A 27,094-nucleotide genomic window follows, 5' to 3' on the forward strand; every position below is an offset into this window, starting at 1 on the left:
ATGTGACAAAATTCCACACACATCTTTTGGATTCAAGCCGATCAAAATAATGCAGTTTTAGTTTGACTTTTGTGTGTGTGTGTGTGCGTTGTGCTACACTTTTAAAGGTAACACTTAATTTTGATGGTCTATTTGAGTATTAGTAGACTGTCTGCTTAATGTCTGTAGATACTGCTCCTTCAACAGACATTTAACCAAAGCAATCTCGCAGCAATTCGTATCTTTTTGATTTAGTGGTTAATTGAAAACAAATTTGTACGATCTCATTCGTAATTTAGTATGATTTGCTCATCACCAAGGGGTGGGGTTGGGTGACACGCCTCCTTTTTAAAATCGTACTGAACTCATACGAATTCGTACAAATTAGCCACTAAACTGACAAAACGTAAAATACTTACGTTTCCTCATGAGATCGGGCTGCATTTAACTCACTATAAGACAATTTGCAAGTACATGTCAACTTACACTAAACCTAACCCCAACCTAACAGTCTACTTTTAATCTAATGAGAATTAGTTGGCATGTAGATGATTAAATTCAACGAACGGACCATCAAAATAAAGTGTGACCTTTTTAAATTCCAATTATTACTTTATTTTTGCCATGAAATTTCACTAAGGTTATTACACCTTTCCACCAAACCTCTGTACATACTGCAAGAACCACAAGAAAACTTCAAACGTCAGTCTTGCTTGAAAGAAGCCTATTTTTCTAACCCCTTCTACCCTATTAAATATTTATATTTGTACATATATAATGAATGATCCCAGGGTTGTCTATGTCACTGACACCGGTGTTTCACAATAGAGTCCCAAGTCTGATAACTCAATAAGTAACGGGAATGACATCACTTTCAATGAATCATGGCTTATTGGAAGCACCAGGTAAGATCGGCTATATGTTTTTAACCAATGGCAGGCGTGGACATCCAAGACTCTATCTTTTTAACCAGATCAGGCTACAACTTGGACCCCCTGGATGGCTGGCGGTGATCTCAGACATTACTAATGCATGGTCGTACGCATATGCAGCACGGTGGAGATCAAGCTTGTGTTCTCACCAGAGGCGTCGTCTGTGATCTCTGGCCAAAGCCTGGCAGCTGAATAAGCCCTGCTCACTCTTAAAGTGTCATATGGTACCTGTCATGACATTACTCAAAGTAAAGGTCATCCAAAAAGTCAGAGTATATGAGGAGAAGTTACATATCCTTATTAGATTTCCTGAAACGTCCTCACATGATCTTGTAGGAATAGACTTTTGGCTCGGACTCTAGGGCAAAATGCAGACTCATCGTTTGGTAGATTATTAAAGGGCGATAAGAGATATACTATGTTCTTTGAATAATTAAAAAGGATTTCACTAGGACATTCGTGCACAACAAGATCATTCTTGAAAATAAAAGGTTTCAAAATATATTTCTTTCTACACTGTAAAACCCAACAGTCAACTTTATCAAATGGCATGAGTGTAGTTAACTCATAATTTACTGAAAGTTAATTCTACTCAATTGAAAACTCAGTGTTAGTTATTTATGAGTTAAATACCTCATTACTTTAACTTAACTGGAGCAAATACTTGGTTAGATTTTTTTTTAAACTCAAATGGTTTGTTGCAATCGGTTTCCTCAAACAGTTTGAGCTGACTTAACTTATGAAGCTTTACGGTACTCAGTTGGTTTGAGTTCTCTTCATTTATTGAGTTTTACTGTGCTGGATTAAGATCACAGTACTTATTAGGATTAGTTTTTGAACTTAAATGATTTGTTGCAACTGGTTTGCTCAATTTGTTTGAGTTACCTTAACTTATTTGGATTCACAGTGTAGTGATGCTATATAGAACAATCATATTTGGTTCCTCAGAGTCAGATAACTTTATGTGGACATTTCTTTTGTAGAACATTTTTAAATATTTCTTTACACTATAAAGTATCTTTTTTGTGTGCAATAGAAAAGTTGTTTGGGTGTACTGTAAAAGGTTCTTTGTGAAACCATCAATGCCAACAAAGAACCATTCGTTTTAATGATGTATAATGGACCACAGCAATATATATTTTGATTGACAGGGCTAATATATATGTACATTTTGATTAATTGTCCAATAAAAGATCCCAAAGGGAGTTTTGTGGTGATGTCATTAAGAACATTTTGGTTTCACAAAGAAGCTTTAAGCAGGACTTAAAAGAACCAGTATGATGAATGTTTTAAAAATCTAAAGGAGAGTTTATATATGGAAAAATGCTTTGGGTGTTCTTTCAAGACGCCATAATTCTAAAAGAAAACGTTTAATTTTTAAGACTGGAATGGTAGCATGTAACAAATTATGATCTTTTGACAAGGTCAATTTTGATCACCTAAGAAAGTGTGAAAGTAGTATCTAAAGTCTGTTTACTGCTGTGGGAACGTTTCTGTCTCTTGATGCACAGTTGTCTGCACCAGCCCGTGTGAGTCAGCGCTAATTGAATGGCGCCCAGGTAGGATTTGCTCTATTGCACAAAGGAGGAGAGAAAAAAGCACACTGGGTAAAGAATCTATTGTTACCTGCCCAAAGGTGACCCTGTCGCCTAGGGCACCAGATTAGCTGATTGCCAGGTATCAGATGGCGCCTCCTGGAATACTGTAGGGTAAGAAAGCGCTATTGTCTGGGCCTTTAAGCAAAGAACTGGTGGGCGCAAGAAAGAGGGACATGTGTGTTTCATGTCCCATTTCCCCTTGGCAGACTATATGTCACTGAGCATTTCATGGGAAGCGGTGTTATGTTGCGTTTCTGTATTATTGAAATACAAAATACGTCACTCCATCTCCTCGTAGCATGAATGGGATGGTTTATTGGGGCGACCTTAAAGCTCTTTTCATCTTTTATAACAAAAGGCACAGAAGGGAAAAACACCTTCCTTTTAATTCGCTCTCCAGTTTCACGAAAAGAATGTGCAAGTGCAAGGAACGGTCACTTAGTGTGGGTGAAGTTCACCAAATGTTAAATCTACATATACATGAAGCGACATGAACGAGTAACAATAATTTCACACTCCACAAGGCTTTTGTATGTGTTTTTAAACATGGCGAAGATGTTCATAAATCCGAAGAAAGGCAGGTCATAAAATAGGAGGAACCCTGCAGAAGTGGGCTTATTAAAGAAACTGACCCCTGACTTTTTCTGGAGGTTTCAAAGTGTGACATTTAGTGAAGCACAGCAGACTGTGAAGTACGTGTAACCGGACCCTTGTGCCCACTGCACCACAGCACTATACACTGTGCTAATGTGAGGTCAAGGGGCAACAGGGTCTGAGACCCTGCACTTCTACACCCCCTCTTAAATATAAGTCTTTGTAAATATGTTTGGTTTGGGAAAAAAACTGAGTGAGCATTTTATGTTTTGAAGAAATTATGTCCACAGACAGAAATAACATTTTAAGCACAATAATTATATAAATTGTAATTGTATTTTAATAATAGATCAAATATGAAACATATTTATAATTGCAAAAGTTAACTTTAGTTTACTTTCATTTTTCTATAATTACATTACTATCAATTCAATAATATGTGTATGTTAATTTATTTATCTTATTATTAATATTCTTTTGCAAGTTTCTAAATCTAAAAAATGTCATTTGCAAATCTCTAGACATCCAAGCCAGCAGGGGGCAGTGCTGCTAGTCTTGATTATGTACAATCCATTAAATATAAGGGATGCTGGGTTTAAATGCTTTTTGAGAGTTTTCTGACCCCAGTTTGCTGTGACTTTGCAAAAATCTAAAAATTACTGCTTATGTGGAAAACAAAACTGCTAATGGATTTAGTGGAATAGTAAATGCAAATATTTAAGTCACGCATAAAAAAGGTTAAAAAAATGGTAGAAACACATAAATGTGTTCTGTTACATGCAATGAGTTCAGGGTGTGCAGCAAATTTCTCAAATAACTGCATGGAACTGATCATTATCACTGGTGTTTTAGATTAGAATGAGGAAAAGACAAACAATGTGAGAGAAAAAAATCACATTACAAGTGTTTGATTTCCATGCTCCATTAAGATAGTAAAACACATTCTCTTGCTTTTTTTTCCACAGGGTGATATAGTAAACATAAAAGTACAATGCTAAAATAATAATGTATAAATAGAATGATTTAATGTATTCACAATCTTTGAAAGGTTTCTTTTAAAAAACAACCATAAATAACTTTTTTTTTACATTAATATCTCTTTTAGGACAACTGGTAATACAAAAAATATTGAACAGTTTCATAAAAAATATCTTATTTCATAGGAACATTTTAAAAATGCAGTAGGTAATTAATCTGTACTGTCTCCCCAGCAGATGAAAACTGAGGACCGTCCTCTACTGAGGACAAATGAACAAAAAATCAATGCCTGTCTAGTACAGTAATTCAAACTCTGCTTTCTTTAAAAGAGTAATTAAATCGAATGTAATTTTAAAGTTATAGACATCAATAATATAATATAACCCTACTGTTTTTCTGCATATAGAGGAAGCTGTCATCATGGCCCACACCTTTGGTATTTTAAAAAAATATATATAACAATTATGTATAAATATTTTATACTTTTGTCCAAATAGGATAAAATAAAATTATTTTTTGTATTAACTTTCATCAATAACCCATAAAAACTATTTAAATCATGCATTCACAATTATACTAATTAAAAACATTATAAATAATGGCTTATTAAAATAAGAGAACAGGCCCTGCGCTAACATTATCCATTGTATACTTGCCTTGAAAACTGGTTGTAATAAATTATCTTTAAAAGGCAATTTGTTTAATATTTTATCAGAACTATACTAAAATAATATTTATTTATTTAGCTAACTATCTTGCTTCATCTGATAAAAGTATGTTCCACTATCCTGAACAACCCATCAGCGGGTGTAGCACATAGGCCTACAATGTCAAATATTATATACCTTCGACTTTAAGGTTTATCCCATTCTTACTACGACATTTCAGTCCAAGAAAAAAGACTGCTATACCACAACTAATCATGGCGCAACATAAACTTCATTATGAAAAAAGCAGATTTTTTTTAAGTAAAGGCAGGATTAATTCTCCCTCGTTTTTATTTTTACATTAGCCAAAGCTTCAGACTTGAACTACCTTTGACTCTCTCCTTGACAGCAATTTATTTTTGTTTCTATTTAATCGTCGTATTTATGTTATGCGCATTTACTGATGTAATTAAGCTATACTTCTGTGCGTGCTGTTTCACTAGCTCTTTCAACACTGAAAAATAAGAACCTGTTTACATTAGCCTAGTTGGACATTCTGCTTTACCATATCAATTTATTAATTCAGCTATTTCCATTTAATGCGTGTGGAGAGTTATGGACGTGACTGAAACTTTAAGAGAATGACCTCATTGTTGTTCAATGTATACAGCCTACCGTGATGCTTTTTTTGCGGGAAGCGGTTTATGGTGTGTTTACCATTGGTATGTGTGCAGGAGTTCGCGTCGACCTTGCCAACCCTCGCCTTTAGGCCATAAAAGAGCACATCTTGAAATGATCAAGGCCTGAGAACGGGCACGGCCTTTCGATTTCTGAGGTTTAAGGAGGGGGCGCGCCGCAATGTGGTGGAGACATTACGACAACCCGAGCGCCGTCAATCACAGACCCGTGTGCTGTTACACCGAAGCTGATACTCGACCCTACTGACGAATTGACCTAAATGTCGTTAAATTCAATAAAGTCTGCAGTCACACACAGCAACGGAAAATTGTTTGAGAATTAGGAAACCACCGTTGCCATCTTATGAAACTTAATTTAATCCGATGACAAATAAATCAATGTAGAAGACAAAATAATTGGCCTAATAGCTCTGTTAAAAATAAAGAGCGAAACTATACATTGTTTTCGTATTGCAGCTAAATATTGTGATCTTCTTACATTTACAAAAGTAGATTAAATAATTGAACAAATAACATTGTATTGCCTTTAATTAAAAATGTTTTGCCAACAAACATTTATTTTTAATTTCATTTTTCAAGTCCAGAAACGAAATAGGCACATCTTGAGTCTTTATATGTTCCCATATTTCTTGTGCCTTGAGTGATCTTTCGGGACAGATGGATGGGGCAGCTTTCATTAGCCTGCTCCTCTCTGACCCCTCAGAGACAGTGGGTAAAAAGTTGTTTTCACAGGTGTACGGATTGGCTGCTAAAACCGATTAAGTCTTCGTTTTATCCCAACGTCTTGCGGCTTGCAAGATCATTTTAGCCCCATATCTGGTGGAAGCTTCATAAGTATAATCTGCATTAATGGGCCAGTGCATAAAGAGCGTCTTAAAAATGAACGCCGCATCTCAAATTAAATTAAAAGAGGTGCTCCATTCTGGGTGAGTGATTGTGAGTTTTGCGTCGCCGTGGTGTCAGGTTGCAGATTTCGACGAAGATAAAGAAACGCGATCTATGCCTTAAAACAGCGTCTGGATGGCAAAGACCTCGACGAACACAGAACTCATTTACTAATGCACTGGTTTTAGATTTCACTGTACAGGGAAGAGAGAGAGAGAGAGAGAGAGAGAGAGAGAGAGAGAGAGAGAGAGAGAGAGAGAGAGAGAGAGAGAGAGCTGGGAAGGATGCATTTTTTTCTGTGTAAAGAATACAAATCATTTTGCTAAAGGCTTTGTTTCATGTTTTGATTTCAATAAAAGGAAGGTAAAACTATAAATATTAGCCCTACATTTTATTCTAAATTGCATTTCTATTATAAAGCTTATTTAATATTATATTTGGTCGATTTTGTGGGACTGAATCAAAATTAGACTAGTCTACTTATTATCTTATAGGGATTGTTTTCTCGTAAACAAATGCTTCAGTCTTATAACGCCATTAGAGGGAGTTTTGCACGTACAGTCAAATAGTATGAAAAAGCCAGCGGCGCTGCTTATCTAGAGACCAGCATTAGGTTATCTTACCAGCTCGAGAGGCTGATTGTTTTTAATGGAGCTCCAAATATCTCTGCGTTAATCTAGACCTCGCGCGCAGCGTGTGCCCCTGACAATGGCGCAAGCCAAGCAGAGTGAAAATAATTATGTAGCAATCAACTGCATATGACTATTTTTTTTCTGAGCAGAATTATCTAATGCTCAAAGCATACATTTTTTGTCATAACTGTATTAATGAAGACAATACCGTTAATCCGACTTTATTGATAAAATATTGTTTAATCAATTTCTAATGCAATGTGGTAAAATAAACGTGCTCAAAAACTGCAGAAGCTTTGGCTGCAATAAGAGCGTGCGTTGCCTTCAGACAGTTGCTATAATTGATTAGTATCGAGGTGCCCGGCTCCCTCAGGTAGAACTGGAGACGGGGGATCCAGTTTCAGACCACCGAGTCCCCGTGGGAGGAAATGGAAGCAGAGCTCCTCTCGCACTGCTGCTGGGGATAGGGCAACTGGAGAGCCAATCAGCAGTCGCGCAGTACTCTTTTAGCGCGACATGAGTCGACAGTGAGCAAACTGTCTCCAACAATCACCCAAAACTTCACGGCGCGCGCAGAGGACATCTCCAACCCCAAAAAAACTTGTCAAGCGACTTGGTCGCTCTCATTAATCGAAGGCAAACGGGGTGTCGCCCATTCCGCTTCCTTCGTAGCATCCAGAGGAGAGCGGTTTGGTAGCGGGAGTCAGGCGTCATGTCAATGTTGCCTTCTTTCGGGTTTACGCAGGAGCAAGTCGCGTGTGTGTGTGAGGTGCTTCAACAAGGGGGGAACCTCGAGCGTCTCGGACGATTTCTGTGGTCTCTCCCGGCTTGCGATCATCTCCACAAAAACGAAAGCGTCCTCAAAGCCAAGGCTGTCGTCGCCTTCCATCGTGGAAACTTCAGGGAACTTTATAAGATACTAGAGAGCCACCAGTTCTCTCCGCACAATCACCCGAAGCTGCAGCAGCTGTGGCTTAAGGCCCATTACATTGAGGCTGAGAAGCTGAGGGGGCGACCGCTGGGAGCCGTGGGGAAATACCGAGTGCGCAGGAAATTTCCTCTGCCTCGCACAATATGGGACGGAGAGGAGACCAGCTACTGTTTTAAGGAGAAGTCCCGCGGGGTGCTGCGAGAGTGGTACACGCACAACCCCTATCCATCTCCTCGGGAAAAGAGGGAGCTGGCCGAGGCCACAGGACTGACTACCACACAAGTGAGCAACTGGTTTAAAAACAGACGGCAGAGGGATCGCGCAGCGGAGGCGAAAGAAAGGTAATTAAGCGCCTTTCAAATCATCTGTGATCAAAATAAAAATGCGTCACCTAAACCTATTTAAGATGCTCATAACGCTTCTCATCTGACTGTTGTTGGCGCAGCGCTGATGATGTGCTTGTTGACATCTTGGTTCCAAGAGCGCCGTTTTATTTTAGACAGACCTGTTGGTATATTATTAGACAGACTTTTATAGAGATTCCAGTCGCATCAGCGTAAAACTGTTACTTAAGGATTTATTTCTGATTTAACCTTTACCGTAGGTTATATTTCATTTCGATTTCCACAAAAAATAATGCTAACTGTCATATAAAAGGCTAATCTATTTGTTAACTAAAAAACAAATTAATTTATGGTACCAGATAGATTTTTTTTAGACTTCTACCTTACATTTTATTTTAATTATTTATTTTATTTAGTGAGGAGTAGCCTACTAATTAAGAGAACATGTCTGATTAAAAAGAAAATGTTGGTGACCATGCCGAAAATGTTAAATTGCAGCATATGTTTTAAGAATTTATCAAAGTTCTGTTATCCGTCATGGATTTAGATTCGCAAAGCCTACAGATTTATATTTTGCACAACATATTGTATCCAAAACATACAGTGATAACCTCTCATCTTATTTGACAGGGAAAACAGCGAGAACAACAACACGGGCGCTAACAAACAGAACCAGCTGTCACCGCTGGACGGCGGGAAGTCCCTGATGTCAAGCTCGGAGGACGAATTCTCGCCCCCGCAGAGTCCTGACCAGAACTCCGTGCTCCTGCTCCAGGGTAATATGAGCCACCCCGGCGCGTCCGCGTACTCCATGACCGGTCTCGGCGCCGCACAGTCGGTACACGGCATGCAAGGACACCCACATCAGCTCCAGGATTCATTACTGGGACCTTTAACTTCAAGTCTAGTGGACCTAGGCTCTTAAGTGATTGCGACTAAGCTTTTATTTATTTTTGTTTATTTTGTACCAAATATAGACTATGATCTGCCACTTTTACTGTATATATAAGGGAAAATGAACATTAAAATATAAGTAAAAATCCTAGTTTTTCTCTGGTTTTCAGAGAAATACTCAGTGGTACACTTTACCGTGGTAGACTATTACGGACTGACATTTGCCAAGTCGTTAAACTGGTCAGAAGACAAACCAAAAAGCAGTTAATAAAACTATTCTTTCCTTCAAACTCATAACACGTTCTTCTAGCATTTATCATGCTGTTTTGCACCAATAAAATCCAAAGATGAGTCCTTGAAAAACCTTTTCTATTTAAATGCAATTTCGAGATGATCATTTTCGCCAAACATCTTCGATGAAAAGAATATTTACATGAAGCGTCATGTCTTTTAATTTCAATATATAGGCTACATAATTTACAATACACCATTGCATTTAAATGTGGGTTTATGTAATGTTTATGTTGCCTTCTTTTAAATGAAGACAAAAAAAAAAAACAAGAAGAAAGACCGCAATCTATTATTTTGGTAATTAAATATATAATCTATCTAAAATAACATAAAACATCATTGCAGCCAGGAGGCCAAATAATGAATCTACCGTGTTTTTCCCGCTTTTCATCTAAATCTAATTTAGACAATAACATTAAACCAAACGCTAAAGAACGATATAAGTTGTATTATAAATTGATTATAAATTGTTCTAATAGTTTGTAAAATATAACTAAGAAAATACTTAGAAATAAATAAGAAATAGGCCTACATTAAATTAAATAAATGAAAATATATGGTACTATTACAGTGCGGTAATATTTTGTTAGAATAAAACCCCTTTATCCAGCTCATCCCTATATAATATACTCATGTCACAAACGTCCACTTAATAATGTGGGTCAACAAAAAGCCGGGAGTTGTTGATTTTCCTTTAGCCTCAGGAGGCGCGTGTTGCTTTTGTGGTCGCAGTGCATCGTTGGGTTTGTAGTGGGGTGTTTACTTTGCGCTCTCCCAATGTTTGTTCTGGTGGTTCTGGGCCAAAGAGAAGACATACCAGCTGCGGGAGGCAAACTCACGTGGCTTCATTCATAAGTTTCTTTTGAGCAAAAACGCAAACATGGGTTTCAGGGCCAGCTGACCTATGTTCTTGTTGTCTCATAGACAAGATTTAAAAAACTTAAGACAACAACAATGATAATGTTAATAATGATGTCTTCTATCATTCGTAACACTCACAAAATAACATTATTTATCACTGCTCAGCATTAAAATACGGTCATATTGAAAGAAAAAAAAAAAAAAACTTTTACAAGGACCCCTGAACGTTAGCCCAGCGAAATGTTAAGTAACTATTCTGCCTCCCACCCATCTTCCACGCACGCATGTCAAGGTAATTGTTTTTAACAGAGAGTACCGAGGATTTCCGGCCGCTAATCGGAACCAGTTGCTTGCGCTATAGGTCCGCAATGTAGAGCATTGGAGGCACAGAACCGCCCATAGAGGGGCACTTCAATTCTGCCCCAAGGGTACCAAAACGTGCACTTTTGACGTTGAATGCAACATTTTTTGACAGCCGTGGGGACCATTTTTCTTTCTTTTATTCGATTCTATCGCGCATTATCTTTGTTTTAGCAATTAGATAATCAAGAAACTACACATGCTTAATAAAATTAATATATTATTTCGATTGAATGCATTTGCTGTAAAAAACTGTTTTAAATCTTAGATTTAAATTTTAACAATCCAACAATGTTCAGGTTAATTATGCATTTTTTACAGGGTGATTGTGGGAAAAAAAACACTATACTGAATAAAAGTGCAAAAACTGATACCTTAAAGTATTAATTTTACATCTGACCAAATTTAAATATGCTTTATATGAGAACAATTGTGGAATGTAGAGATTGAAAAAAGTGAAATCATAAACATTATAAAAAGATCTGCATTATAAAAGCATATATAAAATACATACAGTGCTCAGTAAAATTTAGTACAGCCCATTTTGAAAATTCATATTTTTATCAATTTCTCAGTGAATATATAGGCTATGTATTTTGGTGCATTTAAACAAAACAGATTTATTAAACAGATATATTTATTAAAATTATATTTTAGTCACCAAACATATATAGAAATTGAAAGACAATACAAATCAATTCAAGCTAAATATAGCAGAAAACAATTACAACCTACAAAATTTCAACTAAATATTTCAATTTATTTTGCTTCTCTTGATTTTTCCTTTTTTAAAATGTATATTTAATATTGTTCTATAACACATAAATTTGGCTGTTGTTTTCGGACCGCTATTGTAGGTTAGATAAACTCCAGATTTGGCTTCAGTACTGAGTAATCTATATACACAAGTGTAATATATAGCTTTTGAGGGGTGTACTTAGATATGCTGTGCACTGTACATATACAAAATTTGTAGTTCACCAACATCCCTGCCCCATCCCACAAATTTAAAAAATGTGAATTAAAAAAATTACCCTCATGCTGCTCCAAACTTACTTTTATGTGGAAAACAAAAGACAACATGATCAACATTTTTCCAAATATCTCCATAGTTTTCTGCAATTTTTAGTTTTTATGTAAAGCTACACAGCTATTTATTTATTATTATTAAAATTATATTATTATTACTTTAAATCCTGCAGGATTTGGGCTACATAAAAAAAAAAAAAAAAAAAAAAATATATATATATATATATATATATATATATATATATATATATATATATATATATATATATATATATATATATATATATATATATATATATATACAATTAATTATTATGGGACACCTCTCACAAAATTATATATATATATATATATATATATATATATAATTTTGTGAGAGCTGTCCCATAATAATTAATTGTATTGAAATGGAACGGACAAAATAAAAATATCCAGTGCTCTATATCAGGCTTTCCTCGATATACCACAACCATTAACAGTAGAGCAAAAAAACAAATGTGGCCTATGCTTTTAAAATAAATGTTCTGTTTTTTAGCGTAAAGAGCAGGCGAGTTGGGAAAGAGAGTTTGGAGCTCAACTGGGCCAAGGCTGCTTTTTTAAAGGGTTCAGGTTTCCAGTCCCTCATTCCCTCTCGGAGTAAGAGCTCTACAGCACTGTAAACCAAGGTGAGCACACAAAGCCGAGGCCTGTGCTGAACGTAAATGAGACAAATAGAGTGTTTCTCATGTGGGAAGAAAAGGGTTCGGCTGTAATGTGAGCAGCCTTTGTGGGGTTTAGGAGGGGGAATGACTGAGTGCTATTTTCTTCACAGATAATAGTTGAGACTTTTGGGAGTTGTTAAGGGGGGGTAAAGGAGAACAGGTGGGCTTCATGGCTCCCTGCCCTTCCCCGTATTACCTTTTGTCACCTGAGCTCAGGTCATCCCTCGCCTCAAGGTTCGGCTCAGTGAGGCATCATGGGATTACGGGACAGGGACAAACAAACAAAACACACATAGGCCAAAATGTTTGGAAGCTGTACAGACCGAAAAGGTTATATCTGTGTGACCACAGTATCTATGACAAATTAAGATGCAGATGGTTGAGAAAAAATAGACGTAAACTGTTTGAATGAGTGCTAGAATTTAAAAGATTAAGACGGTTTTGTGTTGGAGGCAAATGTTAGTTTGTGCTAACAGCTTATAATAAATCACCCGAGTGTTCAGGAGCGGCTGAGCATCCGCGATGATATGTGAAAGTAGTTTTCCATATGGCTGTATGTCAAAGACTATGGGTTTAAATATGTTGAGAATCCTTTATTAACTCTAGGGGACTCTGAATGGCCAATCAAACATTTATTATAATGTAGAATCCTTTTTTTCTTTTAAAAATAGACAGTATTTATCAGTTTTATTATATAATATTCAACTTTCTTTTTTTAATTATCATAGGATTTATCACAGCAAACACAACGGATTGCATTACTTTCTTTCCAGAGACCAAAAAAAGAGAGAGAAAGAGATTCAAGACTATCTTTTTTTTTAAATCTTGTGTTCTACAGTTTCTTTTAAAAACAAACAAACAAGTAATACAATTGGCAGATCCCCTAGTACCTCAAAAATATGCCAATTTGTCAACTGTAGAAAACCTAATGGAGGATTTAAATGTATTACAACCAAGAATTATATGAAATATAAAGATAAGATCCATCAATATTATTTAATATTTTTATCTATGTTATTAAAAGTGACTTCTCATCATGTCCAAAACTGTATGATTTTATTTCTTCGACTTGATTACAAAAGAAGATATTTTGAAGAATGCTGTTATCAATACAATGGAAGACTTGGGGCTCAAAATTAAACTGGACCAAACTGACTTTCATCAAATAGACAAAAAGAATGAAAAAAAAGTAAAAAAAAAGATATATTCAAGAAAAGAAAAATATTTGTGATTTAGGCAAAATGTAATTATCGTGGTATTGAGTAAAATGACAGAATATTAATTACACAAATAAAAAAACATTCAATATTGATGGATGCCAGTTGTCTCTTAAAGAATTTAGCCTTGAAGAGATGCAGAAAACTAAAAACATATTGGGTTGTTTCAACAAAAATTTGAGCAAGAAAAACATTGCAACAGAAGGGTTAAAAATTACTTTACAAAATAAATTGAAAGATTGGGTCCACATTTTACTCAAATTTGGATTGCAAAAATTATCAATTTTTAGACAGAATATTAACTGTAGAGAACACAAAAAAAAAACAAATAGAACATTTATTACAATTATTATTAATCAAACTAGATACAACACTACACTATTAACACTAATAAAGGGATATATCACACACCCCCCCGCCTCCAAAAAAAAAACAATCCTCTTCACATTCACATGTATTATTAATATTAGATATTTTGAAAACTGTTCTGTTCTTAATATCCTTTTTAGTCTTCCAAAATTTTTCCACAAACTAAAACTGGTTTGGTAATCCGAAATTAGTGTAACACTTTGTTTTAGCCTCTTCATTCTCCCCAAAACATCCTAACCAAAACAATGAGACAAGACGAACAAGTGCGTTACATTGTCTCATCTTACAGGAAGTCATGTCTAATGGCATCACCACAGTGACTGTGCGTTTCTCAGACTGTCAATCGACCAGCATTGTGTTCTCTTACAAAATCACCTCAACGTTAACACTAACAATACGTGTATAATTGTTGCAATTATCTCCTGTAACTGGGAGTGGAAAAAATAACAGAGTTTTAAACTGTGCTACCCTAAAAGTACAATAAAGGGAACTAACTGTCAATGCAGAAAAAGTACAAACCGATGCCATGTTCCCTTATGCATTGACAAACGCTCACATTTGAGCAAACACACGTCATAAAAAGGTGGACTAAAGCCTGTGCTGCACACCTGCCTGTGCGTCATCTCCATGTACAGCTGATTTCAGATCAGCTTCTTCTCTGGGAAAGCATTTGTCTCTTATCCCCCTTTACTTACAATCATGGTTTGTGGAAAATCCATTCTAAAGAACAGAAACAAATCATTTTAGACAAGGTTGCGCAACAAATAATACATTTACTCAGTGAAAACTAGCGAGAGATAGGTTTAGCTTTTTTCTATATCTGTTAGGAAGATTATGTTACCTTTGGTATTTGGTATTTTAATTTGCTGTTAGTATCACAATCTAACTCTGGCCAAAGCACTTTCTGGTTCAGATAATTTTTTTTAAGTATTCCCTACAGCAGTGGTTCTCAAAGTGGGTTCGGGACCCCCCCGAGGGGTCATGGGACAATGAAGGGGGGTCAACTGGTGATTTCTAAAAGTATATTTATATTTATTAAACCACAATAATGACCATATTTTATCCATAACCCACTGAAGCGAAAAAAATAGTTGTTTATAGTTACTATAGTAGCTTATAGTTACAAGTTCTATTGGATTGTGACCCCTGGGGTAATTACATTATATTAAAGACACAGCAATAGCACCAGATGCAGCAGATTGATTTTATAACACTAGGTTAAACTTTCTGGCTCATTTACAGCACTGACATGCATAAAAAAATAAAACAAAGAAAAGATTTGGGTCTATTGGTGTGTGTACGCCATTGCATTCAAGGTTTCTGTATTCATGAGTCACTGGCATTGTCATTTTGGGGGTCGCAGCCTGTGCCTACACAGTACAGTAAATAAATACTATAAAACATATGGTGAAAAAAAAACTGGCAGCTGTGGTTGGCAGAATTTTACCATTACAAAAACCAGTAAAAATCAAAAAGATTTTTTAATAATTACATTAAACTACCACATTTCAGTAGTTTACAGTTATACACCAATGTTTTGAAGTACTAGATTTGTTATATGGACAAAAACACATCCAAAAGCATTTGGGGATGAGAAAGTCTTATAATGAACCAATGCTTAATCCCAAACAGTGAAACATACTAATATATAGACGATGCTCAATGTCATTCACACAACTACTAAACACCATCATGCACTCAAAAAATATTTAGGCCTAACAAATTAAATGTATGTATACTGATACTCCATTTGGATTACATTCAACGTAATTGAACTAACAAACCTGTGATTGATATTTGTTAGTTAAGCATAAATGAAACAAATTAAAACTAAATTAATGCAATAATATGAATAAATCCAATGCATTTTAAATGCTTCTTATTAAGTCATCTATTGTCTGGATTATGGATCTGCATCAATTTTGTCCCCATATATTAAGTAATCCAATCTCACATAATTGGAACTGCCTTTTTCTACAGTTAAATATATTTATATGTCATATTATATAATATATACAAAAAAATGTGCTACTTGTTGAAACTACTTACCTAAAAATGAGCTCCAACAACATAATTCTTGAGATTTTGTTGAGACAACTTAATTGTTTTATGTTCAATCCACTTACATTTGTAAAAACTAAAAAACTTACTTAAATCCTTCATGTTGTCCCAATATATAATATTCATATCTTTAAGCTGATTAAATTTAATAGCATTGTTTTAAAAGATGTAGATTGATTCTAAGAAATCACAAAAAAACTTACAAATGAAATTAAATCAAAAGGGTACAAACAGTTAATAATAGACTTCATTGTGATTTTTTTTTGAGTGTGGTACACAGATACAATTAAAGTAATGCAATAAACATTATTTATCAAAATTAGAGGTAACACTTTATTTTGAGGGTCCATTTGAGTATTAGTAGATTGTCTGCTTAATATCTGCTGATACTGCTCCTTCAAGGGACATTTAACTCACTATAAGAAACTTTGCAAGTACATGTCAACCTTGACTAACCCCAACCTAACAGTCTACTTATAATATAATGAGAATTAGTTGGCATGTAGATGCAATGTAACTTAAATTCAACAAATGGACCATAAAAATAAAGTGGGACCAAATTAGATGTAAAATGACATATCAACACATTACTGAACCAGAGCACTGTTAACAAATAAGCATAAAAAGTCAAGTGTCATGCAGAGACAGACATTTTACGGTTATAAATCATATATTAAGGAAACGTACTGTTTACCAGGTTCCATATTTTTACTGTAGCATTTTGACTTAATTTATTTTACTGTTGAAATCAATGATATTTTTTAACAGTGTACAGTAATATTCAATATAAATCAGTACTATTGCTTCAGAAGGTTTTTGGGGTCATTTTTGGTCTGCTGAAAAAAGTTATTTACTAATTCTAATAAGTTGCTTGTAAGCATTCAATCGAAGACCTGTGATATTCAGAGCTTAACAGAAGTTACTCCCATTTTTGCTAGAAAGCATCATGGGCTGCAGGAAAAAGGTGGATAGATTTGTCAAAAAGACAGCAAAATTACTCCATCAATTTGGCATTACTTCACGCTTTTATCAGTAAAAAGCCGAAGGTCACACGCTTTTTCCCAGCAGCCTGGACGGTCATGGTCTGTTCTGCGGAGCTGGGTAACGGATTACTTCCAAACGGTCACAGAGGCTCAGGTTTCAAAGCCAAGCCCCACTGATAAACGAGTGGAGGCAGTTGTCACCCAGGCAGGGAGTCCTCCATCAGCAGCGTCTGAAGAGTAAGAGGCCAAGAGTTTTTCACAGACTTGCTGCGAGCCTGGCGTCAGTCGCTCCAGGGTTCATGGAGCAGGTATTTAAGGGTGATGACCATGGAGGAGCCAGCGTGTAGAATGCCCAGGCTCATATAAATGGACATGCGTGTGTGTATTTGTGTTTGTGCACACTCACATTCACACATACAAAACACTGCCATTCTGTTCTTCAGGTATTGTAGACTATGGAAGGTGTGTCAGATTTTTAGCCCATCATTAATTCTGTTTATTTACTTAAGTAAATGTGTGTAAATCTATACTTATTCAGTTTTTAAATTCATTACAGTAATATTATTGACTAATGTGAAAATGTTCATCTGATTTATGTACAATGCATATATACAGTCGTATTTTCTGTCTTTTAGTAGAGATATGAGAGACTTGCTTTGTTTACAAAACAAAGTGAACCTAATTGGATTTGCATTTTAAACATTAAATAAAAGTTTAAAAGATATTATTTTTTATTTCATATATTAAGATTTTAGTTATGGTACTGCCAAAATAATTCTGCAGAAATCTGCAGATTTTTTAACAAAATTTTCAGCAGAAATAGCAAGAAACATCCGCAGATTCCGTCTGACACTAGTGTCATTTCTAATAACCGATTTATTTTATCTTTGCCATGATGCGGTAAATAATATTTGACTAGATATTTTTCAGGATGCTTTTATACAGCTTAAAGTGACATTTAAAGGGTTAACTGGGTCAATTAGGTTAACTAGGCAGGTGAGGGTAATTAGGCAAGTTATTGTATAATGATGGTTTGTTCTGTAGGCTATTGAAAAAATATAGCTAATAATAAGGGGCTAATAATTATGGCTTTTAAAAAAAATTTAAACTGCTTTTATTCTAGCCGAAATAAAACAAATAAGACTTTCTCCAGAAGAAACAATATAATCAGACATAATGTAAAAATTTCCTTGATCTAAACATAATTTGGGAAATATTTAAAAAAGAAAACAAAATTCAAAGGGGAGCTAATAATTCTGACTTCAACTGTATATTGGGCAGCATGGTGGTGCAGTGGGTAGCACAATCACCTTACAGCAAGAAGGTCACTGGTTCAGGTCCCGGCTGGGCATTTCTGTGTGGAGTTTGCATGTTCTCCCCGTGTTCGCGTGTGTTTCTTTCAGATGCACCTATGCACCCAGATGAATTGAACAAACTAATTTGGCCATATTTTTGGTGTGTGGATAAGTGTGTATAAGTGTTTCCCAGCACTGAGTTGCAGCTGGAAGGGCATTCGCAGTGTAAAACATATACTGGGTAAGATGGCGGTTCATTTCGCTGTGGTGACGCCTGATAAATAAGTGACTACATCTGCAGGAGAATGAATGAATGAATGAATGAATGAATGATTGAATGAATGAATGAATATATTAACAGCTTTTCAGGCTTTATGGTTATGTGCTTGAGAAAAATAAATTTTTTGCTTTATTCAGTAAACTTCTCATGACATTTCATCCAAATTTAAAATAAAAATGTTGTCATTTCAGCATATTTATTTGTTTTTTTGTTACATAAAAAATAACAAAGTTGCCTGCCATTCTTTCAGATGCGGTTATCTGAACACAACACCATTATTTTAAGAGTGAAAAAAATGTACATTTTGTGAGATGAAAAATCAACTAAATGACAATGTTATTTAAAGTTTGGAATAACTTTTATCAAAACTTTTACCTTAATATTAAAGAAACAAATCATATTAACATTTTATTCAAATCCATACTGAATAAATCCAGAGAAAGTTTCAAGTGCCTGTTTATTTTTTATGGCTGTAGGATTGAAGCTACCAAACTTAAACTTTACAGCTGTATCCACTGTATGAAAGAGAAAATATATTATACATATACAGTTGAAGTCAAACATTTTAAGGTCAAAAGTATTAGCCCCTTTGAGCTATATTTTTTTTGATAGTTTACAGAACAAACCATCATTATACAATAACTCGCCTAATTACCCTAACCTGCCTAGTTAACCTATTGAAACGTCACTTTAAGCTGTATTGACCTTATTCTAAAATGCGGAAGTGCGCCTGTTTTCGACTAGGAATAATAAACTGCAGAAAACGGTCAAACTACTTTCTCTATAAACAAGTGTTTGCATGACTATATAGACCAAGTAGAATAATATAATAAGGAAATATCAGTTTGCAAAATCAAACAGTGAAATTAGCAGTTTTTAATGTCTAAAAATGAATGGAAGTGAATGAGACTAGAAGTCTCGAGGCAAAAAGATTCAAATGGCTGCGCCCACTCGTCGGTGAAGAATAAGATGAACAGAAGTGTCTTGAAAAATATCTAGTCAAATATTATTTACTGTCATCATGACAAAGATAAAATAAATTAGTTATTAGAAATGAGTTAAAAAAACTATTATGTTTAGAAATGCGTAATATATATGCACAAACAAGTCACTACTCAAAAGTTTGTGGTGATATTAACAAAATGTGACACTACAGACATTTAAAATGCCTTTAGATCATTACAAACATATTTATCAGTACATGATTTCAATGTATCACTGAAGACTGGAGTAATGATGTTGAACCTTCAGATTTGCCACAGCAGGACTAAACTACATTTTTAAATATATTAAATTGTATTTTACATTAAACTGTAAAATCTATTGTTCTCCCTATTCTGTACAGCACGATGCTAACACATGTAGTGTTGAAAGTGCTTTATAATTAAGTTGAGTAAATTAGAAACAATAATTGAACATGTCAATATTATATAAAATAGTTTTACTCTATTTTTAATCTACTAAATGACTTTTAAACAGTAATGTTTAGTTAATGTCAGAATTATTAGCCCCCTGTGTGTTTCTCCTGATTTTTGTTTTATGAAGAAAAGATTTCTTTAACATTTCTAAACATAATAGTTTTAATAACTGATTTATTTTATCTTTGCCATGATGACAGTAAATAATATTTTACTAGATATTTTTAAGACACTTCTATACAGCTTAAAGTGACATTCAATGGCTTAAAGTGACATTTAAAGACTAGTTAAATATGTTAACTAGGCAGGTTAGGGTAATTAGGAAAGTTATTAATGATGATTTTGGTTTTGTTCAGTAGACTATCCCAAAAAAAAAAAATTAGCTTAAAGGGGTTAATAATTTTGACTTCTTACATTAAAAAAATAAATAAAAATAAAAACTACTTTTATTCTATTGTTTTATCTGAAATAAAACAATTCAGACTTTCTCCAGAAGAAAAAATATTATCAGACATACTGTGAAAATTTCCTTGCTTTGTAAAACATAATTTGGGAAATATTTCACTTCTGAAAAAAACTGTATCTCAATATCAAATCTCACAATTAATATGAATTGTTTATTCTGGAAACTATAATGCTGTAATGCCTAAATTCCATATTAGTTTTTTTTTTTAAATATACTGTTTATTTATTGTTAAAGGATAACATAAACACGTCTTTAATTAAAAATTAAAAACATAAGGTTTTTGATATGGTAGGATCAATACTAATCTCAGCAAGTTTAAGGTGGACAACAGAAAACAGAGATCACTCAAGGTGAGGGAGAATAACTGGCAACAAGTCTGAAGCTTTTAAACTAAACAAACCCATGTAGTCATTTCAGACCGCACATTTCCACACCACTTTTTTTTACTTGACTAACACAGAAAGGAGATCCTTCCTGTGAAGTGCAGAGGTGAAGACATGCACAATTACAGAGGTGAAGAGGGGCATTATGGGAGGAGACTCACAGGTGACCAGCGCTGACAGACACACTGTCATAACATCTTCATCTGTATCCAGGACAGAGGTCAATCATTTCAATTTGCATGTTGGTTACTAACAAATATTTAAACTTATCACACCGCTTATGAGACTCTTTTTTTCTACTAGTAAACACAAAAGAAGATATTTTAAACAATGTTGGCAACCAAACTGCTCTAGTATGGAAGTCAATGAGAGCTGGTAGGTTTTGGATATGACCATTCCCCAAAATGTCCTCTCAGGAAAAAAATTAACAAATGCATGCATGTTAGAATGACATAAGGATTAGGTAAGGCCAAAAATGATATTAAACAATTATAACGATTAATGTATTAATATCAACAAGCTGTATGCAATATTCATTATCAATAATAATATAGTAATGGTTGTTTTAATGATGAATGAACTGACATCATGGAGTATGTTGCATAAATTATCCATAAATTATCAGTTTTCTGTATTCTGTAATCATGCTTTTAGTTTTTTTCATTTTTGCTTTTGAATTGTATTATGGGACCTTGATCTCTCTTCTAATAACGTATAACCTAGAAAGATTTGAAAAAGTGACTTTATTTTTAATAGTTTAAAGATATACAAAGAGTTCAGATGCAAATATCTTTAAGTATTGTCTTAAACTTAAAAGTTTTTCTCAGCCTCCTTTGTATATATATTTTACTTTAAAGACCAGGAAAGGGACTTACGCTTCGCCATAAAAGTGATATTACTGAACATACACACAGGAGCCTGATAAAAATACACATTTTAGAGACATTTAGAGGTTTTTGCATCTAAACTCTTCATATTGACTGGGTTGGTATTGTATATTAAAGTACAAAAACCTTGTAAAAAACTGCCAGTCCAATATCTGTCATTTTATAGTCTTATTTATATATTATTTCTTATAATTATTATTATTTAAAACTACTTAAATGTCAATAAATGTAACTATGTTAAACTGTACAGTTTCAACATCAAAAGATGACAGAGTAGAGATCACAGTCCCATAATGTAAATTACAACCGTAACTAAATGGAAAACACTTGTGAATCACAAAATACGGAAACTGTTAATTAAAATATATTTTTTTTCTGTGTAATTAGAACCTAGTTAGAATTACCCTATAATGTTATAATAGCAAAAAACTACAATTATTATTATAAAAATAAAGTTTAAATTACCTGTATTTATAAGACGTATTTAAGTAACATCACAACATCAAGACTGCTGTTTTCTTGAAAACAAGCGCCGAATTATCACAAAAATCTAATAATAGTTTTATACAGTTCTAATAGAATAAATTAACATAAAAAAAACAATAAACAAAAGTTTTTCCTGCTTTGCTAAAGAAAATGCCAAACAAAGCTTGAGTAGAACATTAGTCTTAGAGCAACGATAAGGATAATATATGGTTTGAAGTGAATAATGTGAGAAAATGATTCGTTAATGTGTCATGAATGATGTATCATTCGTTACAATCATCCATTACTTTAAAAAAAAGTCATCATCTGTATTAGCTTGAATGACCTTTAACCCTCTACTGCAGGGTGTTGCCATATGGCAACATGATATTTATGTTAATTTCCCTGCCACTGTTTCTTTAAGATTTTTTTTGTTGTTGTTGTTGAAAAGAGAAGACCTTAATATAGCCAATAATGTGCTTCCGTTAAGTCACATGACTTGCAATGTTTTTTTCTGTGGTGCGATTTCTGACAGACTGGCGTTTATTTTGAGTAGTTGCTGAATGCAAATGAAAACATCAATAAAATCAAAGGATCAAATTATGTTCGATCCTAAAACAACTCTGAAACATCACCTTCAGTAAGTTACGATGACATATTCACAGCTCAAAATATCTTTTATCAATATATTTTTTTGTAAATTGATCAAATGTATGTTGCCAAATGGCAACACTGTTCAATAGTGGAACATGCAACGTTGCAATGAGTTAGCTAGGTCAGCTGTAAACTTTTAAGTTGTAACATTAACAACATGAATGCTAGTAATATAATGTTGATTAGTCATATGTTAATGCATTATGGATAAAATCTAGTTTTATTGGTAATACTACTTTTAAATAGACATGAATACAGGGAACAGTGTATTAGCGAGCACCGCCATGTTCTATGGTAAGTGAAAGAAAAAATGGACAGAACTGGCTCTTCCTGCAGATGAAAGTGAGGATGAGATGGGTTTTACTGACCATGAATGAATGATGCAGATTGGACATTTGATAAGAGCAGTGATGGACACAGTTCAGGTAAGTTAGCTCAGAGGCATATAAGACAGATAGTATAGTATAGTGTAGTATAGTATAGTATAGTATAGTATATCAACATTGTTAGCTATAGCTAAATTATTCTGATGCATCTGGATATACAAGGCTTGTTAATTATTTGTTATAATATTTATTGGAGAAAAATATTTATATTTACTGTATGTTGTAATCATGATAATACAATATTATGATTGCTTCAATTATATTCAGCAAAAAAGAATGGAATAAACGAAACCACCATATCAGTTGTTAGAAAGTATGTTTAAGGTGCCATTTATAAAAGTTTTGTGTTAAAGCTAATAATACTGCAACACCAGTTAAATAAAAAAAAGATTAATTATAAGGAACGTTCTACATTTGAAGTTTCTAAGTTAGATCCACTATTGGACGTTGTTGCCATATAAGTACTTTAAAAATATTTTTTTTTTTTTTCAATTTTTTTACAGCACTTCAAGTTAAGCCATTTTAAGAAAAGAAAAACAGTCAAACATTTGTTTTAAAGATCTATCATAATGCGTGCAGTAGAGGGTTAATTGTTTTTAGATCACAGAGACTTTCAAAATAAACAACAATGGCTCCTAAAGCATTCTTGAAAATACCTGTATTTGCATAAGGAAATCAAATTCAATATGCTTGGAATAATATGGCAATGAATAATACTGAGAGAATTTGTATATCTGAGTGAATTATCCCATAAAAACAGTATCTAGCACCTTGCTTGTATGGGTTCACATGAAATAAGTAGTGTAATAGCAGTTTAAATAAGGAACTGCAGTGTTGAACTTGACCTCCTGCTCTGAAACATCCTGCTCAAGCATATACTGCGCATGAGGGAGCCTTAAGCAAAAAATGAAAAAGAATCATAATGGAAGGGGGCCTGTAAGAGCCCCGCGATCTCTGCTCAAAGAGAGAGTCGTTTGTTCATTGATGGCTAAGTGACTAGCCAGGTAACTCGAGATCCTTCCCCCTCTTCCCCTCCCTTTGCTCAGTGTAACAGGCACTGATAAAACCCTGGATGTTCCCTCAAACATTTCAGGAAATGAAAGTTTGAAACATGATCTGGCTGCGCCAACATCTCCTGCTCTGGGACAAAAGAGGCTCACAACCCCGGCGGATACTGTTCACCTAACAGATGATGGAGGGAAGAGTGAGATGAAGGAAAAAAAGAGAAAGATGCAGGAGAGGTGACTCAGGGAGAAGGTGACAAAGCGAAGGAGGAAAACAATGCATTCAGAGATTTTTGAGTTCTAAAACTCCAACACTTTGCAGTCATGCATTGCAAAAACATTCAAGCATTTCTGTTCTGGTCCCCGCAGCTGTCCTGTTCCCCACTGCTTGGAATGTTTACTGCTGTCTGTCACTGCTCATTGCAGAGCTGGTTATGCTTCAATGAAGCATATCGTGAGAGTTAAACGAGTGACAAAGCATAAACTATAAAAGTGAGACAAACTGGAAACACCTTTAATGTCCTCTTTTGCCAAGACAAGAACGGACGGCTCTGTGTAGGAAATGAATTACTTTCTAGTCCTCCATTGAAATGCAATCTAACAGAAAATATGAGCTAATTAGTTCGTTAGCATCCTAAGCTCAACAGCAAGTATTTATGTTATACTATATTATATTTTTAAACATACTCCAATAAAACTCATTTATAATAACTCATTTCTTTCATCTTTGCCATGATGTCAGTACATTATATTTTACTAGATATTTTTGAAAAAGTACCATTATAAGGCTTGACTAGAGGAATTAGGCAAGTTAGGATAATTAGGCAAATTATTGTATAATGATGGTTTGTTCTGTAGACAATCAAATTGAAAATATTGCTTAAGAGGCTAATAATTTTGACCTTAAATGTTTCTTTTTTTTAATTAAAAACTGAGTTTATAAAGCTAAAATAAAACAAATAATACTTTCTCCAGAAGAAAAAATATCAAAAATACTGTAAAAAAAATCCTTGCTTCTGAAGTGAAGTTTATGTATAAACTAATTTAGAGAGGATCATGTGCTTATGATTGATCACAGCTGGTCCCGCATTAGCCAATTCATGATTCACCAATCAGATGATTTCTAAGTCACCATAAATAATCTAAATTCCATTCCACAGTCATCTTGCTTTGAAGAACCTACTCCTCCTTTCCTAAATGGGTGGCACAGCGGCCGAGTGGTTAACAGTGTTGCCTCAGAGCAAAAACGTCACTGGTTCTAGTCCTTACCAAGTTAGTCGACGTTTCTGTGCAGAGTTTATATGTTCTACCCATGCTTACGTGGGTTTTTCCCGATTTCTTCCCACTATCCAAAAACATGCGAGTTAAGTTAATTAACTAATCCATAGATGAGCTCCTACTAAGTAGCTATCTCTTCATAACAATCCCTAATTGTTCATTAGCTTCAAACAGCAGGGGAGTTCTCGAGAACTTCCCTCCTGCCTTTCAAATGGGAGGGAGTCCCGGGCTCAAGGATCTTATGAGCTCAGGGCTCTCTCCTGGGACAGCATGTCAAACATGCTTCTCTAGAAAAATCCTTTGGAAAATATTTGAAAAAGAAAAAAAAATCCACAGGAGAGCAAATAATTTTGACTTCCACTGTCACTGCATGGGAAAGGACTAATGCCCTTCCCTTTCATCTGAGATATGATTATGAATTATATCCTGATGGGCTAAAAATATTCTGACCAGTGACAGATGAAGGTCAAATATTGATGTCTGGGTGGATTAGGTGGAAGGCAAACCATCAGGGGTGTTCTCCAGAAAGCAAGTTTAACATACTTTCAAAATAATCCTGAACTCTGGATTGATTAACCCAAAACATGCTTAATCAAGTTATGTCAGTTCCAAAAATGGTCCTGGAAGTATATTAAAGAGATCATTCACACAAAAATGTATATTCTGTCAATATTTACTCATCATCATTTCATTTGAAACCTTTAAGACATCTTCAGAACACAAATTAAAATATTTCTGATAAAATTGGAGACATCCCTGATCCTAGAAAGCAACAGTTCATGATTCCAGAAGTGTACACAAATCTATCAAAACAATTATTGTGTCTTCAGTGGCTCAATCAGAATATTATTAAGCTACAAGAATTTTTTTGTATGCACATAAAACAAAAATAATGACTTTAATAACCAGATTCTTCTCCTCAGTGTCAGTTTAGGGTGCACATTCATGAACACTGTTCACATCTGAGATATACATCAACAGTGTGACCGAGCACATCACACATAAAGACTACAGTGCTCTCGTGAATGAGTGCGGAGGAGGAAAACAGTTGAAAAAAGTGGCTCTTTTTGATTTAATATTTCAGTTAAACCACTGAAGGCATAAGGTCTTTTTTTTAAGATGACATTTGTTATTTTTCTGAACTTTGACAATCTCAAGGCCGTTGCTGTCTATGGAGGACAAGGGCGCTCTCAGATTTAATACAAAATATCTTAATTTGCATTTTAAAATGAATGAAGGTCTGAGAGGTTTGGAATGATGAGGGTGAGTAATGACATATTTTTCCTTTTGGGTAAAACAACTCTTTAAGAAACACACTAATGATGCTCAGAGATAAACTGAAACATAACAATAAGCATAAGTCACTATAACTCACATCCCCTTAGAGTTACCTTGCTTTACTGAAATTAAAGCTGAGACTATCTGCTTACATATCCCTAAACTTATCTGGTTATGTCACATAACCTGCTTTCTGGAATACCCCCAGTCTGTGCAATTAACTCCTTGGATGTAGGCGAAAAGGCAGAAGTAAACATCTAAACAACATTAGTAAGGGTCAAATTGTTATATTATAGCAAATTGTTATATTATAGCA

General features: G+C 34.5%; 2 protein-coding genes across 4 annotated transcripts in view; one reads left to right on the forward strand and one right to left on the reverse strand.

Moving 5' to 3' along the window:
* prkchb (protein kinase C, eta, b) overlaps window positions 1–27,094 on the reverse strand; it is a 220,532-nt gene that overhangs the window by 130,298 nt on the left and 63,140 nt on the right. The window lies entirely within an intron of this gene.
* six1b (SIX homeobox 1b) lies at window positions 7,511–9,406 on the forward strand. Its single transcript, NM_207095.1, is given in 2 exon segments — window positions 7,511–8,215; window positions 8,849–9,406. Coding segments are annotated over 2 exon segments (855 nt in total). The 5' UTR covers window positions 7,511–7,655; the 3' UTR covers window positions 9,144–9,406.

Source organism: Danio rerio, chromosome 20 (assembly GCF_052040795.2).
Source record: "Danio rerio strain M-AB ecotype USA chromosome 20, GRCz13ab, whole genome shotgun sequence".
Lineage (NCBI taxonomy): Eukaryota > Metazoa > Chordata > Actinopteri > Cypriniformes > Danionidae > Danio > Danio rerio.